This window comes from Natator depressus, chromosome 13, assembly GCF_965152275.1.
Source record: "Natator depressus isolate rNatDep1 chromosome 13, rNatDep2.hap1, whole genome shotgun sequence".
NCBI classification, from domain to species: Eukaryota; Metazoa; Chordata; order Testudines; family Cheloniidae; genus Natator; species Natator depressus.
Genome location: NC_134246.1, coordinates 30,922,878 through 30,950,292, shown reverse-complemented (window position 1 = coordinate 30,950,292; position 27,415 = coordinate 30,922,878). Strand labels below are relative to the sequence as shown.

Here is a 27,415-nt window from a genome sequence, read left to right as displayed (position 1 = left end):
CCAATACAAATAAGGTACAGCTCCAAAGCCAGCACAGCCCCAGGTCACTCCGCAGTAAGGCAGATGGGCTGCAGCCACTGCCCCGACTTTCCTGCTGCATGGGCACAGGGAGACACCCTGCTGGCTGAGAGAGCCCCTGCCTGCTACCCCATGACATCCCCTGCCCCCTCGCCCCAACTGCTATCACTCCCAGCCCCCATCACCCCTTATCCCCCTCTGCCCCATCACTCCTTGCCCCTATCCCCTACCCCCTCTGCCCCATCACCCTACCCGCATCGCCTCTGCCCCATCTCTCCCTGCCCCTATCCCTTACCCCCCTCTGCCCCATCACCCCATCCCATCACTCCTTACCCTCTCTTCCCCCATCACCCCAGCCCCATCACTCCCTGCCCCATCCCCTCTGCCCCATCACCCCGCCCCATCACTCCCTACCCTCCTCTGCCCCATCATCCCACCCCCATTGCCTCTGCCCCATCCCCTACCCCCTCTGCCCCATCACCCTGCCCATCACTCCCTACCCTCCTCTGCCCCGATCATCCCACCCCCATCCCCTACCCCCTTCTGCCCTGTCACCCCCTACTCCCCTCTGCCTCACCACCCTAGCCCCATCGCCTGTGCCCCATCACTCCTTGCCCATATCCCCTACCCCCTCTGACCCATCACCCTACCCGCATCACCTCTGCCCCATCACTCCCTGCCCCATCCCTTACCCCCCTCTGCCCCATCACCCCATCCTGTCACTCCTTACCCTCTCTTCCCCCATCACCCCAGCCCCATCACTCCCTGCCCCATCCCCTCTGCCCCATCACCCCGCCCCATCACTCCCTGCCCCTATCCCCTCTGCCCCATCACCCCGCCCCATCACTCCCTACCCTCCTCTACCCCATCATCCCACCCCCATTGCCTCTGCCCCATCCCCTACCCCCTCTGCCCCATCACCCTGCCCATCACTCCCTACCCTCCTCTGCCCCCATCATCCCACCCCCATCCCCTACCCCCTTCTGCCCTGTCACCCCCTACTCCCCTCTGCCCCATCACCCCAGCCCCATCGCCTGTACCCCATCACTCCCTGCCCCCATCCCCTACCCCCTCTGCCCCATCACCCTACCCGCATCACTCTGCCCATCACTCCCTGCCCCTATCCCCTACCCCCTCTGCCCCATCACCCTGCCCATCACTCCCTACCCCTCAGCCCCCAACCCTACCCCACCACTCCCTACCCTCCTCTGCCCCCATCACCCCAGCCCCCCTGCCCCCTCCCATATCACTCTCTCCCCCCCCCGTGCCCCCGCCCCACCCATCCCCGCCCCCGGCTGGCCTGCCCCGGCAGCGGGACGGGCGGGGCGGGATCGGGTTTCACATCCTGCAGCAGCCGGCGGCCGCAGGGCAGAGGAGCGGGACATGGCGGAGAGGTGAGTGCGGCGGGCGGGCGGGCAGCGAGCCCTGAGCCCGGGACCGGCCGGGCCTCCCGCACCTGTTGAGCGGGGTCCGGCGGGTGCCAGCGACCAACCCCCACGCCCCGGGGAGCCCCCCGGCTGCAGCCCCCCCATCGGTAAGGGTGGGATCCCCTCCCCCTCGGCTGCAGCCCGCCCCCCATTGGTAGGGGTGGGATCCCTTCCCTCTTCCCCCCCCCCCCCCGGCTGCAGCCCCCACATTGGTAGCGGTGGGATCCTTTCCCTCCCTCCCCCCTGGCTGTAGCCCGCCCCCCATTGGTAGGGGTGGGATCCCTTCCCTCTTCCCCCCCCCCCCCCCGGCTGCAGCCCCCACATTGGTAGCGGTGGGATCCTTTCCCTCCCTCCCCCGTGGCTGTAGCCCGCCCCCCATTGGTAGGGGTGGGATCCCTTCCCTCTTCCCCCCTCTTCCCCCCTGGCTGCAGCCCGCCCCCCATTGGTAGGGGTGGGATCCCTTCCCTCTTCCCCCCTCTTCCCCCCCCAGCTGCAGCCCGCCCCCCATTGGTAGGGGTGGGATCCCTTCCCTCTTCCCCCCCCCCGGCTGCAGCCCCCCCACTGGTAGCGGTGGGATCCTCTCCCTCCCTCCCCCCTGGCTGTAGCCCGCCCCCTATTGGTAGGGGTGGGATCCCTTCCCTCTTCCCCCCCGGCTGCAGCGGGCCCCCCATTGGTAGGGGTGGGATCCCTTCCCTCTTCCCCCCCCCCCCGGCTGCAGCCCCCCCACTGGTAGCGGTGGGATCCTCTCCCTCCCTCCCCCCCTGACTGCAGCCTGCCCCCCATTGGTAGCGGTGGGATCGCCCCACTGCAGCCCCGCTTCCCCACTGGCAGCGCTAGGAGCCACCCCTGAATGACCCTTCCCCATTGCCCTGGGAGCAGTGGGCAGGAATCCAAAGGGACGTGCGGACCGGCAAACGCCCAGGAAAACTTGCCGAGTTTGAGCTGTGTCAGCCCAGGGCATGTGCTCCCCACAATGGCAGGGGCCTGGTGAGTGGGCTCCCCTGGGGCCAGGAGCCCTGTTGGGCTGTTTAAGAGGAGATACATCAGTGCTGAGTGGACTTCAGGGAACCCTCCTGCTTTAGGGGCCCAGGCCAGAGAGAGGAGGTAGACGGGAGGTGGTTGGTGTAGTGCCTGAGGCCCTGGTCTGCTAGGACTTGGGTGATCTGGGTTCAGTATGTCACTTCATCTGACTGTGCCTCAGTTCCCCTCAGTACAGTGGGACTAGTGACACTGCCCTTCTCCCGCCATGGCTTCCTGGAGAGCCCCTGTCCCGAAGAGGTTACGTTTTGCTATGTGTTTGCAGCGCACCTAGCGCAAATGGGCCGTGATCTTGGCTTCTTCCCTCCCTGACATCTCTGATACCTGGCATGCTGGGTGAGCACATGAGCTGCATTTTTCTGTTTATGATTAACAGTGAAACAGTTGAAAATGTTAATGTTTAAATGGAGTCTCTGCATTAACACCCACCTGGGATGAATGGGGCAACACCCACTTCAGAACTGCAGCAGGTCACCTTCAGGGGTGGAATATTAAGATTTACAAAAATGAAGTCTTACATTTTGCTTACTTTCTTTGTGATAAGTGACAAAGGGGCCAGGATCTGGATGCCATTTGACTTGCTTTGAGTCCTAGGGGAAGGGACCTAGTGGATTGAGTCTCACTCACTTCCTGACCCCATAACCTGAGGGTTTATGAGCTGAGGCTGTCCCCTGGGTCCCACTCCCAAAGGGTTTGTTCCTTGGGCAGTAGGCTTACTCCAATGTCTGGGACAGGTAATAGCTCTCCCAGCCCCGTTCCAGTGTCTGACATGCATTAACTGCACCTTACACAGTCTGTGCAGAAAATTGTTCTGGTTTGATTGCCATTGACATGCAGCTTTGGCTGGTTTTCTATAGGGAAGGAACTTGTTTTGCGCTTGCCCTTTAGCTGTTTGACTCCTCGGTAAAACCAGGGGGCCAAGTTCACCCCTGATGTAAGCCTTTTAATGTCAGGGGCTAAATCTGGGCCAAGATGTTTACATTCATCTGCCCAACTGCCAGTCTGCCCAACTTTTGGAGAAACCTTTTGTTTTTGCCGAGTCTCATGTGGTTCTGTTAATGTCAGACTGGTCTTTGTCTTCACAGTCTGGTCAGGGTAACAGATTTCAGAGTAGCAGCCGTGTTAGTCTGTATTCGCAAAAAGAAAAGGAGGACTTGTGGCACCTTAGAGACTAACACGTTTATTTGAGCATAAGCTTTCGTGGGCTACAGCTCACTTCATCGGATATGCATCCGGTGAAGTGAGCTGTAGCTCACGAAAGCTTATGCTCAAATAAATTGGTTAGTCTCTAAGGTGCCACAAGTCCTCCTTTTCTTTTTGGTCAGGGTAAAACTTTCTACTTAGCAAAAGTTGTTGGCACATGCCAAATGGAAGTGTTAAGGCCAAACAGTGCTCTTGCCTTTGCCAAGGGACTTTTACATGTTTTTCTCGGCATTGATGAGCAGTTAATCAGTGATCATCCGTATGCCTTTGAGCCTACTCTGCCTGATTCACGGGCTTTGGGGTGGATGTCTGGGCTGGTTTGAGCGTCACAGTGTATGTACTTTGTACACGGTTATTGCTGTCTGGCTTTCTTACAGTTCATTAAAATTGGAACTGCTAATGCATGTGCAGGAATGATTACGTGTGTTCTTTTTGCTGGGAGAGTTTTAATTTCACCCCGAGCTTGGCTCTCCTTTGTCCGTGGGATAAGTATTGAGGGTCTGCTGTTTACAATGAAGGTGGATGTCCAGGAGACCCAGTTTCCCAGAATGCGCTGCGCTCCAAACACGGAGCGATGTCACACATCCTGTGAGTAACCCCATTCAGACAGAATCCTTCCTGATCACTGTGTGGCTGTGTGTTTGCATGTACTTGGGGGATGATGCAGAGGCTGGCAGAAATACTGTCATTCTGTAGGGCCAGGCCACGTTAAGCTCTTTGATGCTAATTGCTTTTGCATTGGTCAGCAGAATTGCTTCTTTTGAGAAGTCAGTAGGCTGTAATGATTTGACATTCAAATGAGGGATACGGGACAACTGGCTTCGTGCACTGTCTCCTTACGTGGGAGGAAGCTGTTGGCGTTTCGGTTGGTGTGGCTCTTTTCTCCATTATTGGTGCAGGCTCACTGGAGGAGTTCAGAGCATCTATGAGATTTGACTAAGACTTTCTTACTTTTTTTTCTTTCTTCTCTTCCTGTAAAATGGAGTTTCACTCCCTGAGGACAGAGAGCACCTGATGGTCCACAGGGAACATCACATCCTTTTGAGACTGGCGCAAACTGACAGAGCCAGATAAAACACTAGAGCAAAAGGGCCTCGGTGCCACAAGACCTCTGCCAGCAGCTGCAGGAGCGGGTGATTGTTGCTGTTGCTTGCCCAAACCCAGCCGTACAAGGACATTTAACTCTCAGAGCCTAGACAGTGTAAAGTTGCAGGTCGTTCATTTCCTTGGACAAACTGGAAAAATGAATAAAGTAGCCAAGACTTTGAGGCTTTCTACTGATTCCATCAGGCCTGCGTGAAGGCACACAAGGCTGCCCGCACTTTTTTTTCTAGCTAGTCCAGTGAACCGTCATCTACTACCTTTCGTTGTTTGTGTTCTTCTGCCTAATCTAGTGAATTATGCAGTGGTGTTGTGGCTGTGTCGGTCCCAGGATAGTAGAGAGACAAGGTGGGTGAGGTGATATCTTTTATTGGGCCAGCTTCTACTGGGGAGAGAGACGTGTTTGATCTTACACAGAGCTCTTCCTGTGGTCTACAGATAAAGTAGATTACCTCACCCACCTTGTCTCTCTATCTACTGAGCTGGTAGGGCCACTGCTTCCTATTCCTTGGATCCAGGCTGTTTGAAAGAGATACTGAGATCACAGTGGATTATAGGAATGCAAATTTTTGAGACAGGTTTCTGTTTGGATAGTCCACATACCTTTTGCGCTCACAATGGGTCCGTTTAACTGAAACAGATATGTTGGCCTCCATTGTAAGTACATCAGATACAGGGAAATCTACATATATTTGGGCGGATAAGTTTTGTAATCAGGAGGAGGTTATGATTATCATTGTTTCAGGAAAAAAAAAGCAACATGGTGCAGAGATAAAAGAACAAACAGTTCCTATTGTGAGCTGATTGGCCAGCAAGTGCCTGCACGTTTCAAAGTACAATGCATGCTTGTGCATGAATGTATGGCTTTTTTCTAGATCCTGATGTATCTCTAGTGTCTCTTGTTTGTGGCTGGACTCCAGCTGGCCTACATGTGGTAGTGTTTCTTCAGTGGCAAATGCCCCTCTTAAGAAATAGGGCTGTGTGTGGAGGGGTGCAATCTGCCCCTCTTGGTCTGGTCCTGCTAGTACTAGAGATGGAGCAGGGAGGGTTGTTGAATTCTGCTCTTAGCTAGGACTGGAGAGTAGTGGAGGTGAGTGGGGATGGGCTCAGAATGTGCCTGGCTACTGGGGTTTGATCAGTGGGGACACCCAGCGCATACTGCTGGAAGGATAGGATTCATGTGTCTCAAGGATGACCTTGAAAATAAGGGACTAGCTACAGTGCTATCATTGCATTTCACATACGTGAGTATGATTTCATTCCCCAGAGCTGGTTCTAATTCTAACCCAGGGCTTAATTCATCACTTTTGTAGCAAATTGTTATGCAAATCATTTTCAGAGAATGTCAGTGGATTTCAGCTTGGAGCAGATTGAAACAAACCACAAATTACCAGCCTGTCCCAGAGCAGCTGGCTGATTCCACAAATGTGAATCCAACCATGGCTTTGACATCCTGGGGTTCTCTGATTCAACTAGTCTGAGTTAGGTAGTTAACTTGGTGCAAATCCCTGCAGGGATACTCTGATTTGTGTTTGAGTGGCTTACTTAAACTTGTTCATAATTGTCTTAAATTAAACTGAAATAAACTTACTTTAAATCCAGATCTGACTGTCCACACAGCCGCTGGCACTGGTTTAACTAAACTGGTTTAAAGTCACACCTTAAGTTGGGACAACTCTGCATTTTAAGAAACGTAAGGTATAAGCCAAATGTAGCAGTGTCCCTGCAGAGCCCTCCTGGCTCCTGCCCCCGCTGGGCTGAAAGTCACACAGAGACCTCTAGGTGCAGTGCCCACCTGGTGCTTTTATTTACAGGCTGTGCTCCCACCACCTTTCCACCATACAAGTAGTCCCCTTCTTGCAGTCCACCAGCAGGAGAGAGGGGCCAAGCTATCTCTGTCTGTTTCTCCACACTGCCTTTCCTCTACTGCGGCTTTCCTCTTTCCATGGCTTCCTTCCTGGCTTCCTTCCCCTGGCGCTCTTATCCAGCCCCAGCCTGACAAGGCAGCAGCAGTTCCAGCTTCCCCAATCAGGGCCAGGTGGTCTACCCAGCTCCAATTCACATCCCTGAATTGGGGCTGGAGTGACAGGGGGTTGGCTAAGCAGTTTTCTGCTTAGCACGCTGTCACACCAAACCTTAGTTAACACTTAACTGGTTACCTGTACCACCTTTCTTAGGGTCCTTTTAATTTTGATTGCTTAATTTAGGAAAAGGACCCGAGAGTTGAATTTAGTTTTATGGAGTTTTATTAAATATCCTTAGCAGCAACAGCAACCACTAATATTATAGGCTATAAGAAGACAAAAATAGTGTTTGTGATTTGGAAATTGGCTGATATAACCATTTAGGTTTTCAGAATCAAACCACACAACAGCAACAGAAAATAACACTTACACTCAATCACTGTATTGGGAAAGTGACTTTGTTTCGATTTTTAATTGAGTCTCTCAGAACAGGATGGAGGCCACGGGGTCATTAACTCTGGTGTTGCTAGCACAACAGAGGGAAAATTATCCAGCGCTAGATTACAAGGCAGTTTGGTCATTCACCTCGGACGTGAAAGGCAGTATGAAACCATTAACTCTGGTAGACACATGGACATGTTCTGCAAGCTTTGGCTGTGTCTACACTGCCACTTTCAGTGCTAAAACTTTTGTCGTTCAGGGGTGTGAAAAAACACCCCCCTGAGCGACAAAAGTTTTAGGGCTGAAAAGCGCCAGCATAGACAGTGCTTCTCCCGGCGATAAAGCTACCACCCCTCATTTGGGTTGGGTTTTTTTTACTGCCTGGAGAGCTCTCCCCCGACAATAAAGCGTGACTACACTGCCCACATCACAGTGCTGCTGTGGCCGCGCTGTAACATGGGCAGTGTAAACATACCCTTAGTTGGTGACATTAACTTGTCCAGTTTTAAAGCTACTTTACTGCAAACTTGAGTGGAACCTGTTACAAAACAAAGACACTCTAACTGCGACAGTATTTAAAGCACATACACTAGCATGTTCTCCTCCTTCCGAATTAGGTCCCCAGCTTTAGGAAAAGTTATGTTTTAGGAAGTGAGCAATTTACTGAGTTGGGTCTTCACGCAAGAGAAAGTCTGTGTGTTACCTATCACCAGATCTCTGCTCAGCTGTCAGCTTTCAGCTCAGTTACTGTTCATGGCAGGAGTTGACACTACAAACACAGGAGGAGTAAAGGGTAGACATGACTATAGTCTTTTCCTGGTGCGCTAGCGGGAAACCCAAAAGCAGGAAAATAGAAAGAGACAGTTAAGGTGCCTATCTGAGACAGGAACTCAGTGTCACCAGGAGGACTCCCAGGTGGCTGGCCCAAGACCTCAGACTTCTCCTTCCAGGTGTCTTCAGCTTTCAGGAAGCGACATGCTGAAGGAGACAGGTCATTTTATCCTATTTCTGCCTGGTGGTCCAGCTTAGTTTCTCTTACTAAAGATGCTGGCATGGACGATCAGATGGTGATCCATACTTCTTCCAAACATTCAAAATGTCCAACCAAAATGAGATGTCCTCTGTCACCATCCAATCAGGGAACAAGACATTAGCTTTTAAGTTCTTGCAACAGGACTGGAATTTTCAGGGCAACAAATCTTGTCACAGCAACTTGTTTAAGACAGCTCAGGCCATCACTCATGGTACAACCATCTTGGGACAAACCTTGAATGCTGGCGGGTTTGCTCCCGTCAGCAACTTACCTCCTCAAGTTGCTTTCCACGCATCCCTCTGCAGTGCATTCCTGGGTCCATTTTGCAGTTATGCTTCCTCAAGTTGCAATTTCTCGGTCAACACTCTGCTAGCTGCTGAATTGTCCTGTTTAAAGTTCATATAATTTATACAAAGTCCCTCCGTATTCTTTGATGCTCTATAAACTTGTTTTGACAGTCCATTATACAATGCAAAGTCACTTCAAGAACTGCCGTTCTCTAGCAGGCCAGAAGAGCCGTATAAATCTTTTGTTTCTGTTCTCCTTCTTTTAGCAACCAAGATAGGACCTTGGTGTGTATGGCTGAGTGGTGTCTGTGCATTACTAACGAAACACAGGAGGAGTAAAGGGTAGACATAACTATAGTCTTTTCCTGGTGTGCTCTGCTTTTCTGATTTTCTCTCGGTGGTCAAGTGTCCTTATAAACACAATATTTGGTTTCAGTTCCTTTTATTTACTGCTACCTTCAGCACAGGTGTATTTCACTAACTTTATAGCATACGCATGTTTGATTGCAAACATTAGCCTTACTACTTCATTTTTATCACTTAAACTAAAAGAAATCAATATGAGTGCAACCCCTTTCTTTCCTAACAAGATTGCCCATAAGGTAAACCCTTATAGAATAGCAATGTTTGATATTAATTTAATTTTTAATTCTTTGACTCATTCACAGACAGGGAAAAGGGAGAAGTCTCTTTAGCAGCACGAGAGGTGCAGCAACTCTGAATTTCTTCAGACTATTGAAGAAATCTAGCTGTTAGACCTTGTGTGTTTATTCTCTGAGCCCTCTGCGCTATCTTTTCTAAAAGGCCTTGATGACTGGACAGTTGTTAAATAACAATAACTAGGGTGGCCAGATAGCAAGTGTAAAAAATCAGGACAGAGTGTGGTGGGTAATAGGCGCCTATATCAGAAAAAGCCCTGAATATCGGGACTGTCCCTATAGAATCAGGACATCTGGTCACCCCAGCAATAACTCATAACTTTAGGGCTTTAGTTACTCCAGCATGTGGGCAAGCCTTGGGTCTTTAGGAAACTGTCAACATCAAACACCCCAAACCTTGTTGTGAAGGAAAATTAATCAAAGGTTCAAAGAAAAAGTGCTTCTCTTCTGCCTCTTCGACTTCTTGTTCTAATATGCCCTTTTCTGCTCCCCTACCTTCATGGCTCTCTTTCTGGACTAGGCCGTTGAGAGGAAATGCTTGCAGACTTTCACCCGATTCTCAAATGTTTGGATTCTCAAACGTTTATTACTTGTTAGTTTTATTCAGGTTTCATTGCCTTTGTTCAAACAGAACAAAATTATATGTGCTTTATTGTAACAGACAGACCTGCTCGTTTCTTTGAAAAGCCTTGCAGGCATCCTGAGCTTGAACAGTAGCAAAGTCACCTTTTATTTATAATATAAATAAAGACTAGAGCAAACATTGGAATCTGGTTTGAGCTGGATTCGTGGAAGGGTTTCTGTATGCCACTCTCATTCTGTATACAGTGGATGTTAATGCTAATTCCTGTGTGTCAAGATGAGCAGCATCAAGCCTATTTTCATCCCTTGCAAAAGTAGCCTTAATGTTGAAATGGTTTTTTCCACTTTTGAACAGAGACCTCCCAAGCTCAAGCGGTGAACGCCATCACCAGGAATCTTTTTTTCTTGCCATTTGTTGATTCTTACGTTTTATACAATCCAACCCACTTTATTTTTCCGGGGATGTTTTAAAAACACATTCTTTGTTCAATTTTGTTCCATTTGTGGAGCAGCAGCAACATACTGGATTATACAGCAGCGATTAAAGCTCCCAGTACCCATCCGTATGCTATGCAGCAAAAGTTAAATTTTATGCACTTCAGAAAACAGTGTGTCTCTCCCCAGGCAACAGGGAAAAGAAGGCAGCATCTGCTGTTAGGTATGCAGTGTAACGTCCATGTGTTCTTTGGTAGTTACTATTCCAAATGTCTTGAGGTTATTCCCTGTAAGGATAACTGCACCAAACTGTTCTGGACCATATCAGAATAAGTATTAACCAACAGAAGTCAATTGTAGTTTTAGCCTGACCGTATCCTGGTCTTAGTAGTACTGAACAATGTGGGGGGCTATGTTAGCCCGCTGTAGAGGGCACTTGCTCGAGTTGCTCCCAGTCAGGTCCCCTAATCTCACTGAGTTCTGACGAACTGCCACAGGCTGGGTACGCAGCTCCCAGGAGTGTGCCAGAAGAGAGACAGGAAGCCAACAGAAGGACCTTGACGATAATAGCATACAATCCACATCGCTCATTTGGGATGACATGTCTGAGACAGCACATGTTCTCTCAGTCCAAAATGCTGCAGAGCAAAACGGCTGCTGCAAGCTGCCATGCAGCACTGAATATGGTGGCGTCCTCCTAGCAGCTCCACAGCTCTCCTACTTCAAGAATCCCTTAATGCACAAAAATCCATCTCAGTGGAGAGATGTAGGGCCACGAACTGTCCTTTTCTCGGGACTTTGCACACTCTTTAGCACCTTTTGAGAGTTCAGAAGATTTCAGATAATTCCTTTCTCACATTTCCCCAGAGATGCTAATGTTTTTCAAGCCATATTCTCTGCTAGTCTCAGAGTCACATGCTTGAAATTCTACTCAGGCTTCACATTGCAAAGCAGTGGGGAATTTTCTAAAGAAATAATTCAAAATACAAACAGTTCATTGGTGCTTCATCATCCTGGTTTTCTTCTTGATGCGGAGGCCGATGGAATGCTAGGTCTTTACGGGGAGGGCTACCTTCCTGTTCCATCTGCCATATTTTCCTCTCATGTTTCCTCCAAATACTCAGTGCCTCAAACTCCCATTTAGAGGCAGAATCTGAACTCTGATTTCATGCTTTTCCATGTTCAGACAACACAATATAGACTTGTCACATGTGTCTGTAGGAAATATATCCTGCTGTCGCTGAGGTCAGAATTCCGTTTTTGCTGCACTGTAGTTAGTTATATGCCACTATTTAAATGGAGATTGTGGTGAAGGGGAGGAGTCTGTGGATGTGTTGGGTATTACAGTGTTTAGTTGGTAAGAGAGATGAGTCAAGGTTGATCTGGATGCTCATGTTGCCGGAACTGAGGATTTCCTTGATTTTTGGTGATTGTGGTGACAGGAAATGCACCGGAGCAACCATAACTCCTAAATTAATCAAGGTTTGGCCTGTGAGTATAATCCTAGTTCAGCTACCTGATAGGGAATCCCCTCCTGGTCAGCAACAGCGGAGAGTAAATTTGCCATCTCATCCCCACCTGGGAACAGATCCAGAAACTGAGCTGAGTCCTTGAGAACTGAGGCAAGGTAAGTGTGGGTTTGCAGGCGTACTGGAGTCCGGAGCCCTGGGAGGCTGTTCCAGAGTCTGCCAGTTTGCCTGAATGACGTTAGGCAAGTCACTCTTTGTGCTTTAGCTTCCACATCTGTAACATAGTAATTATGATGATGAAGACGCCTTCCTTGCAATGCTGTTGTGAGGCTTAGTGTGGTTCTGCTCTGCAAAATGACTCTGTAACAATCGTCTCTTCTTACTGCACCAACCTGCTGGGTGTCTGAGTCAAATCTGCTAATGCCAGAGCCCCACCAGGCTGCACTTTTCTACACTGCATATTATATGTGCCACCAAAATAAAATAAGATAAAAAGTGGTGCTGGTCTCTGTGCTCGTGTCAGCCGCAGAGTCTGCGTGCGTGGCAGGGCAGTGTTGGCATAGAATCATAGAAGATCAGGTTTGGAAGCATGATGAGTTCTGTTTTGACAGACTGTGCTGCATGATCTACCTGGACACAGTACACTTTGTGTTGCATTGTCTTTGTTGTGTCTGTTAGGGTCTCCAGTCAGAGACCCTAACAGTTGCCCCATTCATACTCCAAGGTTCTGGTCTGGCCCAAGACAGAGTTAGCAGCTGAGTTCTCCGCACCACACAAACTGTGCCACCCCAGAGCCACTTCTGCTGCACCAGGGGTTGTTTCCTTTGTTCCACGGGACTGTGTTTGCAGAAACCCCTGGAAAGGGGCAGTATGATCCAGGAGACTTCCATCCTCAGTCTTACATGGTTACTAATAACCTGATACAAAGGAACCCCAGGATGTCATTCTTGCAGAGTAGGAGATGTGAATTGGTTAGCGTTTGTAAAGCACTTCATGACCTTCTTGTAGAAGGTGCCACCAAAGTGCAAAGCATTATTTTATTTCAGTAGCAGCTGTTTCCTTCTCAGCATTGTCCAGGAAGAGGCGAATCCTTCGCTTTGACTCAAATGACACGTTGCTAAGGCGTCCGAGGGAGGTTTTCCTTTTCAAATGAAAGCTGAGCTGAACTGAACTTGTTTTTTTGTTTTTAAATGCGTAACGCTCACCTGGCTCCGTGACTCAGTGGCAGTGCAAGTGTAATGCCGACAGACCCTGGGCGGCGGTGGGCAGGATCGAACCTGGGGCCTCTGGAGCTTAGTGCGTGAGCCTCTACTGCAGGGGTCTCAAACTCAATTTACCTTAGGGCCAGGGCCAGTCCTCAAATCCTCCCAGCGGGCCAGTAATGTCACTGAAGATGATGTTCAGAAAAGAAAACGTTTATATTGTATTTTTTATTTCGAATTTCTTAGAAATAATAAAACTGTCATACAACTTTATACAATTCTTCGCCTGCCAGAGTTTTTTTTAGTGTTTGCCAGACACCTGGCAACGTTTCAGTTCTGTCAGTTTGTTGATGTTTGGCCTCAGTGACTGAGCAGTTGAAATCTTCAGGACTGCAGCAAGGTGGGCGTCCGATAGTTGTGTTCGGTATTTTGACTGGTTTATATTCAGTGTGGAAAAAAGTGACACTGCCTCCGTGGCTGACTCTGCCCGGCAACTAATGATGGTATCTCTGTCCCTCTCCCCCAGCCAATGGGAGCTGCGGGGGGCGGTGCCTGCAGCAGACATTGCCCGCAGCGTGGCTGCCTGGGTCTCTCCTCTGCAGGCCTCAGTGGGGAGGTTCTCGGGCTGGGACTTTGAGCCTCTGCTCTACCGCGCACGCTAAGAGCCAACTGACTGTGAGCTGAGGCTGTAGAGCAGACTCATTTGATCTCTCTCTCTAAGTCAGGGGCGGGCAAACTTTTTGGCCTGAGGGTCACATCGGGTTTCGGAAATTGTATGGAGGGCCGGTTAGGGGAGGCTGTTCCCTGACTGCCCCCCCGGGACCCCTGTCCCCTGACTGCCCCCAGAACCCCCACCCCTGACTGTCCCCCGCCATCCCATCCAACCCTTCCTCTCATTCCTGATTGCCTCCCCCCCCCCAGGACCCCTGCGCCATCAAACCACCCCTTCTCCCTGATCGCCCCCGGAACCCCTGCCCCTGACTGCCCCCAGCCACCCCATCCAACCCTCCCCCTCCTTCCTGACTGCCCCCCCAGGACCCCTGCCACATCCAACCACCCCTTCTCCCTGTCCCCTGACTGCCCCTGGAACCTGCAACCCTGACTGCCCCCTGCCACCCCATCCAACCCCTCCTCTCCTTCCTGACTGCCCCCCCCCGGGACTTGTGCCCCCATTCAACCCTCCCTGTTCCCTGACTACCCCTGGAACCCCTGCCCCTGACTGCTCCCCGCTGCCCCATCCAATCCCCCCTCCTTCCTGACTGCCCCCCCAGAACCCCTACTCCCATTCAACCCCCCTGCCCTCTGACCACCCTGACCCCTGTCCACACACCCCCCGACTCCCCTGCCCTCTATCCAAACCCCCCCCCCCCCACTCCCTGCCCCTTACCGCACTGCCTGGAGCAGCGGTGGCTGGAGCTGGGCTGGAGCCAGGCTGGAGCCAGCCATGCACAGTGCAGCTCAGAGCACCGGGTCAGGCCAGGCTATGCAGCTGCGCTGCCCCAGGAGCTCGCTGCCCTGAGCGTTGTGCCAGCAGCACAGCGAGGTGAGACTGTGGGGGAGGGGGGACAGCAGGGGAGGGGCCAGGTACTAGCGTTCCTGGGCCAGGAGCTCAGGGGCCGGGCAGGAGGGTCCTGCGGGCCGGATGTGGGCCGTAGTTTGCCCACCTCTGCTCTAAGTGGTCTTGGTGCTACTAGATGGGACAGAACACCATACCCAGGAGGTGTGTGGGTTACACAAGGTGCCATGGATCTGTGCTTGCAGCCAGGGCCTGGCATGGGTTCAGCGGAACAATGATGAACAGCCACGAAACCTTTCAGGAGCCTCAGTGGTAAGAACTTAAGTCCCGCTGAAGAGGGAATTCTGCCTTACGTGCATAGCTACACCTGAATCTTGGCCTTGACTCCTTCTCCAATGAGTGTGTAAACTTTGAGGGAAGGGGTTATGTGGGAGACGTGATGTGCTCAGCTCTTGGAGAGGACACCAGCTGCTGCTGATGCCAAGAAATGCGAATGGGATCACAAGGTGAAATGGAAAAAGAACTGCACTCAGACTCCTGTTAGCTTATTTCCCTCCTATGTTACTTGGAGCAATTCTGCATTAGGTATTCAGACTTTTGAGGTTTACCCACATAGCAGATCTCCAGACACTATCTTAAAATATAAATGAGGACAAATGCTAAATCCACTGTACTACTAAAATGTTAGGCTTTCGCTGGTAAAACTTTTGTCGTGAAAAAAACACCCCCTCCAGCCCCCGAATGACTACTGACGAAAAGCACCGGTGTGAGCAGTCCTTTGTCAGTGGGGAGAACTCTCCCACCGACAAAGCTACCGCCTCTCGTTGAGGGTGGATTTATTTTGTCGGAGGGAGACCTCTCTCCTGCCTACGAAGAGCGGCTACGCTGCGCACCTTTTAGCGGCACGGCTGTAGCAGCAAGCTGTGTCACTAAAAGGTGCGTAGTGTAGACATAGCCTGATATGTTACAAAATAAAAATGCCTGGTTCCTATTGTAATGTAGAGTGTTTGGAAGAGCTCTGTCTGTTTTAGGTCTCTCTCCCTGTGATATCTCAATGCCTGCGAGCACAGTTTAATTGCCTTTAGTTCAGAGAGTGAAATGTCTTTGGAAGAAACAGATTTGGGGAACTGTGGAAGTTACTTTATAGTTTGTTCTGCTGGCATTTAATCTTTGGACCCCTAGCAGCAATTCTGCATTAGGTTATAAATAATGTGAGACTGGTCTCAGCTTGGTCTGTCTTTAGAGTGTTTTCCACCAAAGCAAAAATACCTTTAATTCTAATGAGAAAAAAGAAAAGGAGTACTTGTGGCACCTTAGAGACTAACCAGTTTATTTGAGCATGAGCTTTCGTGAGCTACAGCTCACTTCATCCGATGAAGTGAGCTGTAGCTCACGAAAGCTCATGCTCAAATAAACTGGTTAATCTCTAAGGTGCCACAAGTACTCCTTTTCTTTTTTCTTTTTACGAATACAGACTAACACGGCTGTTACTCTGAAACCTTTAATTCTAATGAGATCAGATTTAAAATTCCTGCACCACTTTCTATACTGCAGCTTAAAAGCTTGCTGAGGCCATTACAATTGCATTCCTTCTACATGTTTGCTAAATAGAATTACAATGTTTTCTGGTGTAGGAAGGCCCCTCCCATCTAATGTGACTCAATTCATTCGAAGCTGTAATTTAGATTTCTTTTTAAAGCATTGTTTGAGATGCTGGAGAGCAAGGTCTAGTCTGCACTGGAAAAGGTGCGCTGGTATAGCGAAACAGGCAAACCTGCTTAGGCCATGTCTGCGCTACAAACTTTTGCTGATGCAAGTTACATTATCATAAAGCTGCTGCAGTTAGTATATTGCTTGTGCACATGCATACTTGTTAGCCCTTGCACTGGCGCTGCCCATACTCCCCAGGAGTGCTTGTGTCAATGCACAGTGCAGTGCACCATGGGTAGGTATCCAGCGTGCAACCCACCACCATCAAGCACATTGTCTTTTGGGACGTTTTGGCAATGCATGGTGGGGCAGAAACAAGTCATGCAGGGGTGAGTGGGAGAAAGGGGTCAACTTCCCAGCAGGCAGCTGTCTCCATCCCATAATGTAATCTGTATCCCATAATTGTCATGCCTTTTTAAAAAATACCATGAACCTGTGCAGCCCTCCTTGTTGTCTGCCAGAAGCATGGAGCTTGCATGGCTCTGCACTATTTTCATAAGCATTGCCAGCACAGGATTCATGATCCTCTGGTATTTGTAGAGCTTTAAGAAGAAGTGAAGCAGTGGGGAACATGATGATTTTCTGGAGGACAGATTGCTGTGGGACATAGTGAGAACTAATTCAAAATTGTCGGTGGCATTCATGGAGCAGCTGCAAATGGTGGAGTGCTTCATCTGGGCCCAAGAAACATGGAACATCAGCATGGCCATACTGGGTCAGGCCACTGATCCATCTAGCCCAGTGTCCTGTCTTCTGACAGAGGCTGGTGCCAGATGCTTCAGAGGGAATGAACAGAACAGGGCAATTTATCGAATGATCCCTCCCCTGTTGTCCTCTCCCAGCTTTTGGCAGTCAGAGGCTTACAGACACCCAGAGCATGGATTTACGTCCCTGACCATCTTGGCTAACAGCCATTGAGGGACCCATCCTCCATGAAATTATCTCTTTTTTTTTTTTAACCCAGTTGTACTTTTGGTCTTCATAACATCCCCCTTTTTAAAGGCTGTCTCTTTGTCTCTTTTATTCTGTTGTTTAGCCATGGTGGCATTTTTTTCATTTGGGCTATTCATTTGGTTTGAGCTCCTAGGATGGTGTTTTAAAAAAAGGTTTCTATGCAGCTTGCAGGCATTTCAGTCTTCTGATTGTTCCTTTTAATTTCTGTTTAACTAGCTCCTCATTTTTTGTGGTTCTGCTTTTTGAAGTTAAATGCCGCTGTGGAGGGTTTCTACAAGGATGTTACATTTAATTACATTATGGTCACTTTTACCAAGGGGTTCAGCTGTCATCACCTCTTGGACCAGATCCTGTGCTCCACTTCAGGTTTCAGAGTAGCAGCCGTGTTAGTCTGTATTCGCAAAAAGAAAAGGAGTACTTGTGGCACATTAGAGACTAACCAATTTATTTGAGCATAAGCTTTCGTGAGCTACAGCTCACTTCATTGGATGCATACTGTGGAAAATACAGAAGATGTTTTTATATACACAGACCATGAAAAAATGGGTGTTTATCACTACAAAAGGTTTTCTCTCCCCTCACCCCACTCTCCTGCTGGTAATAGCTTCTCTAAAGTGATCACTCTCCTTACAATGTGTATGATAATCAAGGTGGGCCATTTCCAGCACAAATCCAGGTTTTCTCCCCCACCCCCACCCCACTCTCCTGTTGGTGATAGCTTATCTAAAGTGATCACTCTCCTTACAATGTAATCCACTTGACACTAAATCAAGAGTTGCCTCTACCCTTTTGGTTTCCAGTTCTAGCTGCTTCAAGAAGCAGTCATTAATAGCGTCTAGAAATTTTATCTCTTCATCCTGAGGTGACGTACCCAGTCAATATGGGCAGAGTTGAAATCCTCCATTATTGTTGAGTTTTCTGTTTCTGTAGCTTCTCTAATCTCCCTGAGCATTTCACAGTCACTGTCATCATCCTGGTCACGTGGCCGGCAGTATATTCCTACTGCTATACTCTTACTATTCAAGCATGGAATTTCCATCCCTTGAGATTCTATGGCACAGCTTGAGTCATTTAAGATTATTACTATGTTTGACTCTGTGCTTTCTTTCACATCCCCTCCCCCACCAGCATGACCTGTTCTGTCATTCCTATATATTGTGTACCCTGGTAAGACTGTGTCCCATTGATTATCATTATTCCACCAAATTTTTGTGATGCCTGTTATGTCAATATCCTCATTTAATGCCAGGCACTCAAGTTCACCCATCTTAGTAACGAGCACCGACTGGTGGGATTACATTGCAATGCAGGTTTGGGACGATGAGCAATGGCTGCCGAACTGTTGGATGCACAAGGCCACATTCCCGGATCTGTGTGCCAAGCTTGCCCCAGCCCTCCAGCGCAGACACCAGAATGAGAGCTGCACTGAGAGTGGAGAAGTGAGTGGCAATTGCACTGTGGAAACTTGCAATGCTGGATTTCTACTGGTCACTGGGAAATCATTTTGAAGTTGGAAAATGTGTTAAGGGTAACGAACATTCATGTCCATTTTACTTACACAAACAAAAGCCGTGGCTCTCTCAGACCAGTGTATGTGAGGCTGTGGGTGTCCTTAAGGTCCCCTGATGTGGAGTGGTCAGGGTAGGGATGCGGCCCCTGAGGCCACGTGGAGTGTTGAGGGGGGTGTAGGTAGGTGCTGCCGTGGAATTTTTTATGGACTGCAAAGGGCGGCGAGGCTGTGACCAGGGCTGGCTCGAGGTTTTTTGCCGCCCCAAGCTCCGAGAGCGCAACTGCCCAAGCAAAAAAGAAAAAGGGCGGCCAGAACGCCGCCCCCGGAATTGTGCCGCCTCAAGCACGTGCTTGCTTTGCTGGTGCTGAGAGTCCTGGCTGTGACTGTCGGACCTGTAGGGGTCCACAAGAGTCTGCAGCATCTGTGGTTGCTGCCGGAGGAGCCCCGTTATGGCTTCCTGCATCTCCCGCTTTTTCTCCTGCTGGGACTCCTGGGCCTTTCTCCTGTCTGCTCTTTCCTTCTCCAGGCTGTCTGCAATGTTCATCCTCCAGGCCCTGTGCTCACGCTCTGATGCAGCACTGACTTTCAGGAGCTCATGGGACATGGCATCACAAGTCCCCTTCTTTCTCTCCTTCTCTGGCGCAGGCCTTCTGCAGGTGTGGAGGGGGAACCCCTCAAGACCACAACAGCAGCAGCTACAGATAAAACACAGAGGTACCGTTGCCAGTTTAGTCACAACAGAAAGTGAAAGCTGAGGTTCAGAACTCCCTTCTTTTGCTCCCCTAACGTTTTAAACAAGACTTGCCTATTGACGCTGCTGCGTCAGCACACTTGTGCACCGCACACTCTCAGCACTAACCATGGTGAGTACGGCCTGCCAGGGCAAGGGAAACGTGGAGGGAATTGTGCGGTTACATGGAACGACGAGCACAGGACAATGGCACTGAACACTGGCACCTCTGCCCACAGGCAGGGGGTGATTTTAGCTGATCTCTCACTCTTGAGGGGGACAGAGGCAGAGAGCACAGCTGCTGGGAAATCCCTCTGAGAATTCCCTCTGCTGCACATAGGCAGTTCAACTTGGCTTGGCTTGGATAGCTGAACTCACTCTCCCTGTCTTCATTTAGGTTATGCGGTGTTTGGCAACCTTTCTGTGCTGAATACACCCTTGGACTTACAAAAAACAAAACGTGATCCACCTAGAAAAAATTGCAACCCCCTACCTTAAGCTCTGGGCTCCAGGCTTCAGCAGCCCCGTGGGGCTTATGAGGCTCTGGACTCTAGCCCCCCTTGGAACTGAAACATGTAAATTTGGATCCGGCCTGCGGGATTGACGGCCCCATGGCACGGTGGGGCTAAGGCAGGCTCCCTGCCTGCCCTGACCCCACGCCAACCCTGGAAGTGGCCGGTACTCTGGCCCCTGCGGGCGTGGGGGGGCAGATGGCTCCGCGTGCTGCCCTCGCCTGCAGGTGCTGCCCCCCACAGCTCCCATTGGCCGGGAACGGGGAACTGTGCCCAATGGGAGCTTTGGGGAAGGTAACCACAGGCGAGGGCAGTGCGCGGAGCCCTCTGACCCCCCCGCTCCCCATGCCCCAGGGGCCGCAGGGGCGTGGTGCCAGCCCCTTCTGGGAGTGGCGTAGGGCCAGGGCAGGCAGGGAGCCTGCCTTAGCCCCGCTGTGTGCTGCTGACACCCTGGAGCCACTCAAGGCACCCCTCCTGCACCCCAACCCCTTGCCCTGAGCCCCTACCTGCACACCGCACCCCAGCCCCCTGCCCCAGCCCTACATTCATGGCCCTGCATACAATTTCCCCACTCAGATGTGGCCCTCAGGCCGAAAGGCTTGTCCACCCCTGTTCTAGACCCACGTTCTTGGTTCTTACAATAGCTGCTGCTAAGTATGTGAATATTTATTTGAACCCCAGGTGCAAGGTTTTTATTTCACTTTCTGCAAATAGTCACAATACCCAGGTATGTGTATGTCAGACATGCAGCAATTCGCAGTGTGGGTTGTGATTTAAAGGGAATATTACGCTATGCAGCATGTCTTTTCACCAGCCTATGGAATCCCTCGCTGCAGCAGACCAGAGTCCCATTCTGTGGCAGGATTTTAAAAAGGGCAGCATAACTGGGTGACCACTAGCGAAATTTGTAGTTCTGCAAACTGATTACCCATATTACTGTGTTGAGGTTCGTGTTGCAGGGCACAAGCTGATCATCTAAAGGCGTTGTGTAGCACTGCACGCATGCCGTGACAGGTCTTTTTTCCTTCCCTCCCAAGCATTTAGTGCTGGTTACTGCCTGAGGCACGTTATTATGATGATGCATTATTTGTTCAGCGCCAAAAGAGTGCTTTGTGACAAGTCAGTGAAGGAGGGGCTGAGATACCACATAAGCAACGAGAAGGTGTGACAAATAAACAAAATGTGGAACCCCGGGTTTTGTTGTGCATCAGATCATACTTGACAGATTATAATGGTCTCTAACTATGAACGTGTTATAAGGATCTCGAGCCATTGTGTAAATCAAGCAAACCTGTTTTGCAGTCTGGTACCGATTAGGCTGTGGGTTTTGAGGGAGGCTCTTGCCCAGGCTTCTGGTGGGGAAATTGATTTTTCAGAAGTGCTGAATACCTGCAGCACCCATTGACCTCACTTGGAGTTATGAGCATTCAGCTGTTCTCAAAACAAGGCCCTAAGTGTCTCAAATCGGGCATCCAGAAAATTGGGAACTCACAATCGGCAGCCGCCTTGGAAAATTCTGGTGTAAGTGACTTGTCTAGCTCAGGAAGTCAGTGGCAGAATTTGAGCTAGAGCCCAGTATGCCCCAGTCTAGTGCCTTAACCACAGGGCCATGTTTTCCTTCTCTCCCTCCCTTTGCCTCATTCATGACACACCTCCCTACTTCCTTGCCAGTGAGCTACGACAGCTCTGTAGTAGACTAGCCGTGGAACGTTGGGAATCCGTGGCCCTTGTTCAGGTAGGTGATGAGTGTGAGCTTGTGATTAGTGCAGTGGTTACAGACATGATAGCCTGCATCTCGCTGTGACACACTCTTTCTTGGGGGGTCTACACTGCAGTTAGACCCCTGTGGCTGGCTCATGCCAGCTGACTTGGGCTTGGGCTGCGGGGCTGTTTCATTGTAGTGTAGACATTTGGGCTGCAGTTTGAGTCTGAACATCTACACAGCAATTAAACAGCCCCACTGCCCAAGCCCTGCGAGCCTGAGTCAGCTGGCACCGGCCAGCCGCAGGCGTCTAATTGCAGTGTAGACATACCCTTGGTGGTAGTGTAAGAATGTGATTTCGGTGTGGCCTGTTAGAGACCTGAGTTCTATTCCCAGCTCTGCCAGAAGTGACTTTATGTAATCTCTCATTTACTTTAATCTTTAAAATGGGGCAATGGCTCTTGCCTGTCTCCTAGGATGGGGATACAAGACGTTATTCAATAATAGTGGATGTGATATGCACCAGTGAGTGGAAAAGGTGAAACTTCAACTCATGGTCTCCTGGCTCCCTCCTGAGTCTAAAGAACATTTTATTTCTCCCTCTCTTTCCTCCTTCAAATATTGCTAGACTTGTTGGTGCGGCAGAACAAAGAGCCTAGGTCAGCTGTGACAGAATATCTTGTGAAATGTGGTACACTTGACCATGTCCTAAAGCTCTTTCCATCTAAATAGACTAACACCAAATACATTGAGAGACCCAGCGGGAGATTCTGTTTTGAAGTTTAATAATTTTGTGTGTGTGTGTGTGTGTATATATATGTGTATATATATATAAAATATACACATACACACACAACCAGTGGATGATGGCATTTTTACCAATGTGAGTTAATATTGAGAAGGAAGTTGAAAGAAGGGTGGTGTGACTGGAGTCCCAGAGGAGCCACACTGAGGTTACTTAATTAGGGTAAACTGCAAAGTATGGAGCAGGCACTCCCCAAAGCTGGTGGTCATTCCAGTACTTAGATCCACCAAGCTAGCCTCAAACAGCTTCTGTAATACCTTCCTAGTTATCCAGAAACCAAAACACTGTTCCCCTAAAGCAACCCAGTTGTAGGCGTTCACCCAGACATCCAAGTGTCACATGATGAGGATTACTGAAAATCTTATTCATCATATAAGAAAGTTCTACCAATCCCAAAGGATCAGACACATTACCTCCCAGATTAATGAATATTTCAGATCTTGTCCAAATACACACTTACAACCAATTGTTATTAACTACTAACATTTATTTAAAAAGAAAGGATAGAGAGTATTGGTTAAAAGATCAGTATACTTACAGTTCTGAAATCAGATTCATAGTAGAGATGGTGAGCTTTGTAGTTGCAAAGAGTTCTTTCAGAATTTGTCCATAGGTTATAGTCCAATGTTCATATTCAGGGTGATCCAGATGGGACTGGAGATCTCAGTTTTATGACTCAAGCTGCCCCTGCATAAAGCATCAAGCAGATCTGAGATGAAAGGATCAGGACCCAAGACACCTTTATACAGTTCCATGCCTTCTCTTGACAGCATGGAGTCCTTCGGCGAACATTGGGCAATCATGGAGACTTTGAAGTAGACCTATTTCCTGAGCATCACCAGTAATTAGCTACAGGGATTAACATAAGGCAGTTGCCTGTTTTCCACCATTTGCAGGTTATTTACTCTACATTCCAAAGAGAGGAATCCAGTCATATCACTATATTTACAATTAATTTAAATGTTAAGATCTCCTTTTGATCTCTGAATTAATAGAGTAGAGCATAGACTGGAACTCTTTGATTACATTGTTAACCTCTAACAATATATATGTAAAAACACAAAAACACAAGCATTATCTTATTATATGTCCTTAGCAGTTGAATTTGGGTTATTTATCCTGCAGGATGCTTGACCCTTTCTGGCCATGTGGTGGTGCCTGCTGTAGTGGGATAGGGGCTTTGTAGAGGTAGCATGGAAGAGGGCATTAAAACTAGACAAATACCGTATTAGAGAGACCAGTGGTCTGATCTGATCAGCAGGAGGTTTGATTCTGGACTAGAGGGTCCAGGGGTCTGATCGGTTACAGCTGTGCTGCGTATTTTTTCAGTCATTTAGTCTTTTGTTCAGAGATAAACCAGGAGTAAGGACTGTTTCTTCTCAGAATCCTGGTGTTCCATCTTGGTCACTACCACTGTGTACAGCAGTTACTGTCATGACGACCGATAATATCAAGACAGTCAGGAACTTGTAACGACTGCAGCATAGCGTCTAATATCTGTACTTCTTGTGTGGCTATTAATAACCATTCTCTGTAGGTAGGAAGTGTCTTCGCCCTCTCCCTCATGGGCTCAATGCAGGGGATAGGATCCCTGTAAATCAGTCCTGGAGAGACGTGACACGTGGATTTCCTGGAGTGTGCATTGTGGAGATCCTGACTAGCTGTGCCAGTGTACTCCACACTCTGCAATTACTTCAAGCCCCCTCTTGGCTATTGAGTTGGAAAACCCAGTCTGATTTTATACAGAACAATACAAATGGATGGCATTTACTTGCTCTTCCAATCAGGCAGGGAAGCATAAGGCTTTACACTGAGCTAGGTTGGCTCTTGTTTTGTTGAGAAAAGACCTGCAGCAATTTAAGCATAACATGACCTAGTGAGACCCAAACAATCCATCGCATTGGCCTTGGTTCCCAGCCAGTCTAACACTGTTGACTTCGTACCCTTTGCTCAAGCACAAAGTTCAGTTTAACCATTTTGACAGCTGTTGAAAATACAGAACCGTGAGTTCTGTGAAAAAACAGCTGTGTTAGTGCACTTGTACAAACCTCAGGAGCAGGAAGCGGCTCAGAGAGGCTCACCATGGCCAGAATTTCAGAATCCCAGGGTGTAAGCTCTGGGGGGGAGAGAGCCCCAGAGCTCCCCTGAAGCACCCTCCCAAGACCAGCCTCTTAGAGCTTGGGACTTAGGCTTTCATAATGGGAATCGTTTTTCTGAAGTCTAGAGAGGTTATGTCCTAATGTATTGCAGATGGAGCTTGGAGCCACTCCCAGCTCTGCAAGGTGTTTCACCTCACTGGGCCCACCTGGCTTGGACTCAGCCCATTGCTGTGGCCTGCTGGACCAGCACTTTTCTGGTAGCTCCTTGAGCCCCTGTATAGCTTTAGCTTTTAACAATAATTTAAAAATGGCCAACATTTTCAAATGTGGGCGCTGAAAAGAAGTCACTTAAATAACAGCCTAATTCTTCAGAGGTCCTGAGACGTGCAGCTCCTTCTGTCCTCAATGATAGCATCAGGCCTTGTTCCAGGGCTTCCAGCAGCCCTTAAACATCAGCTTCAGTCAGAAGCAGTCTGTCTTCAACACCCAAAAATAGCAAAGGTCAGTTGGGGATTATGCCATAGAACCAACTGAAAGGAGAAGATTTGAACTTGATAAGAAAGCTGCAAAGCTCTTTTACTTCACCTTCAGGGTAGCACAGAATGGATTGGAGCTTGTTGCCCTCAGTATAGTTCTCCACGCCAATTTAACCTTGCAAGCTTATTACTAGTAGTTGCAAGTGTGAAAATGGAGGGGAAAATCAGAGGAAGAATTAAAGGAATCCACATAGACACTAATACAATATCATTGGTCACTGAATTAATAATGGCTACAAGCATCCGACCGTGCAGGGGCAAATGTGTCCCTACTTATACTATTGATTCTGTGTCCAAAAAGAAAACCACAGACCATTGTGTCCAGCTTGCTGAAGGTGCTTCCAAGAATGCAGAGAAAACTGTGACAAGGAGGTCTTTGACACTTGTGTTGACAACAAAAATAAAATAAAAATGGTGAGAACTCATCTGCAACCATCCAAAGCTCCTGGCATCTGGGTGTTCAGGTGACTTAATGCTCACTGAGAAACAACTAGTCCTACAAGTCCACAGTACCTTGTCTTCAACCAACACCAGCCTCATGTTTGTTGAACTGAAATAAAGAGTAATTTCCCAATGACTCTCAGGAAGATTGTCTCTACACTAGCATCCACTACCATAGTACTGTATGTTGAAATTTGTACTGAGCATGAGGCAGTGTTTGATTTAAAATACCAAACATACCACACATTTTACAAAATATGAGACGAAAGACTCTAAACTTACAAAAGCATTTGAATGAAGTGTCAGTGAGACTTGATGTACAGATGACACTGCCATCACAGGCTCTCTGGAGAGCTCCTTGATCTAATTAATGACAAAGAACTGGAACCCACAAGGACAAAATAAATACATTTAATTAAAAGGTTCAGAGAAGAATCTCTCCTTTGCTTTGCCTTCCTAGCTGATGCCATTTACTGGGTTGTAGGATCTACCCAGAACAGGAAGCTGAAATATGGCTGTGGAATGTAATCCTTTCTTTTCTTCTAGCATTTAAAATTCAAGTTCCATGCTTCTATTTCATATCTGTGCCCCTGATTCAGGAATGTACCTCTATTCAAGACAGCATTCAAGCATGTGCTTCTGAATCTGGGTCATTGTTTGCAAAGGGAATTGTTTTACTGTTTATTGCATCAAAATTCTGGAAATCTGCAGCAGTAAAATCAAAGAAGACTGAATGGGTTTTTTCAGTTTTCACTTCTGTCTAGCCCACTCAGCATCAATTGAATGTGTTTTTGGCATTGGTTTGCGCTTTGCCACAGGCTAGGTGCTGTAAAAGCAAATAAACTGTTAAGTGTGCAGGTATCTAAGGGCAAATACAAAGATGTTAGTTAGGTCGGGGCCTTATTGTGTATTGTGTTTTCATCTACAGAATTGTACTTTTTTTTCATTTTGGGCAACGTGTTCAGCTTTTTATGTATTCGGAAGAAAGTGTTTCTGAAGTGAATCAGTTAGGATGAGTTTATATTGAATTTCATAGAAGCATCATGAGCTTTTTTTTTTACTAGGTTTTCAAATGTTGGTTGACTCCCCTGCCCCAGGAAAAGTATGTGTTGGGACTGGGGAAAATCACCGCAAGTGACCCATTCCCTCCATACAGAGCTCTTTCTTGAACCAGCTGTTCTCTTTTGGGCTGTGATCAGAGCAGTTGAGATTTGGTCCACTGTGGACTCTGTACGTTGCCTATTGACTCTGGCTCATTGCCAGATTCCTCTACTATCCCAGCATCGTAGCGGCTAACTTGAGTCACACTTAATAAGCTTGGACAGTTAATACTTTCAAGAGCTCCTCTGCATTTGTTCCTACTTAATTTTTTTTTAACAAAGCAGACAGGGACAGCTGCAACCTGAGAGATTGCCTGAAGACTGAAACAGCATAGGAAAGTTGTGATGAAAACAGAGTTATCTTTGTTTGATGCACTTAACCACCAGTGTCTGGTGGACTTTGCTGATGGAGAAGTAGCCAATTCCTGTCTGAACTATGTCAGTGGGTTGTATGGGTTTTCAAGGGGCCCTGTGTCTTGGCTTATCAATGACTGGCAGCCTTTAAACTTAGCGAGACAGAAGGCCATTATTTCGCTAATGCCGTATGTTTAAAAATGTCACTGCCTCAGATGCAGAACTTTCCATTCTTATTCTGAGGCTACAGCTTTTTGCTTCAAGATGAGGTGGTCTTTGTGGGAGTACACCTGTGAAAACAACTGGCACCTAAAGTAATATCAGGTTCTGTGTGTCAGTGACACACAGTAATTGTGTGGTTGAGTCCCCATTTTACCATTATAATCTCAGTAACTCAAGATACGTCTATGCTGCAATTAGACACCCATGGCTGGCCCACGCCAGCTGACTCGGGCTTGTGGGGCTTGGGCCGCGGGGCTGAGAAATTGCAGGTAGAGTTAAGGCTGGGACTGCAGCCCGAGCTCTGGAATCCTCCCACCTTGCAAGGTCCTAGAGCCTAGGCTCCAACCCGAGCCTGAATGTCCGCC

At 48.6% G+C, this 27,415-nt stretch overlaps 1 protein-coding gene across 1 annotated transcript in view; it reads left to right on the top strand.

Annotated features, from left to right (window-relative positions):
• Positions 1 to 1,357: 1,357 nt before the first annotated feature.
• The window catches only part of LOC141997873 (rho GTPase-activating protein 39-like), a 121,452-nt gene continuing 95,394 nt past the window's right edge, over positions 1,358 to 27,415 (top strand). The window contains exon 1 of the mRNA XM_074970390.1: positions 1,358 to 1,412. Coding sequence (XP_074826491.1) covers positions 1,402 to 1,412 — 11 coding nt within the window. The 5' untranslated portion in view covers positions 1,358 to 1,401. The remainder of the gene's footprint in view (positions 1,413 to 27,415) is intronic.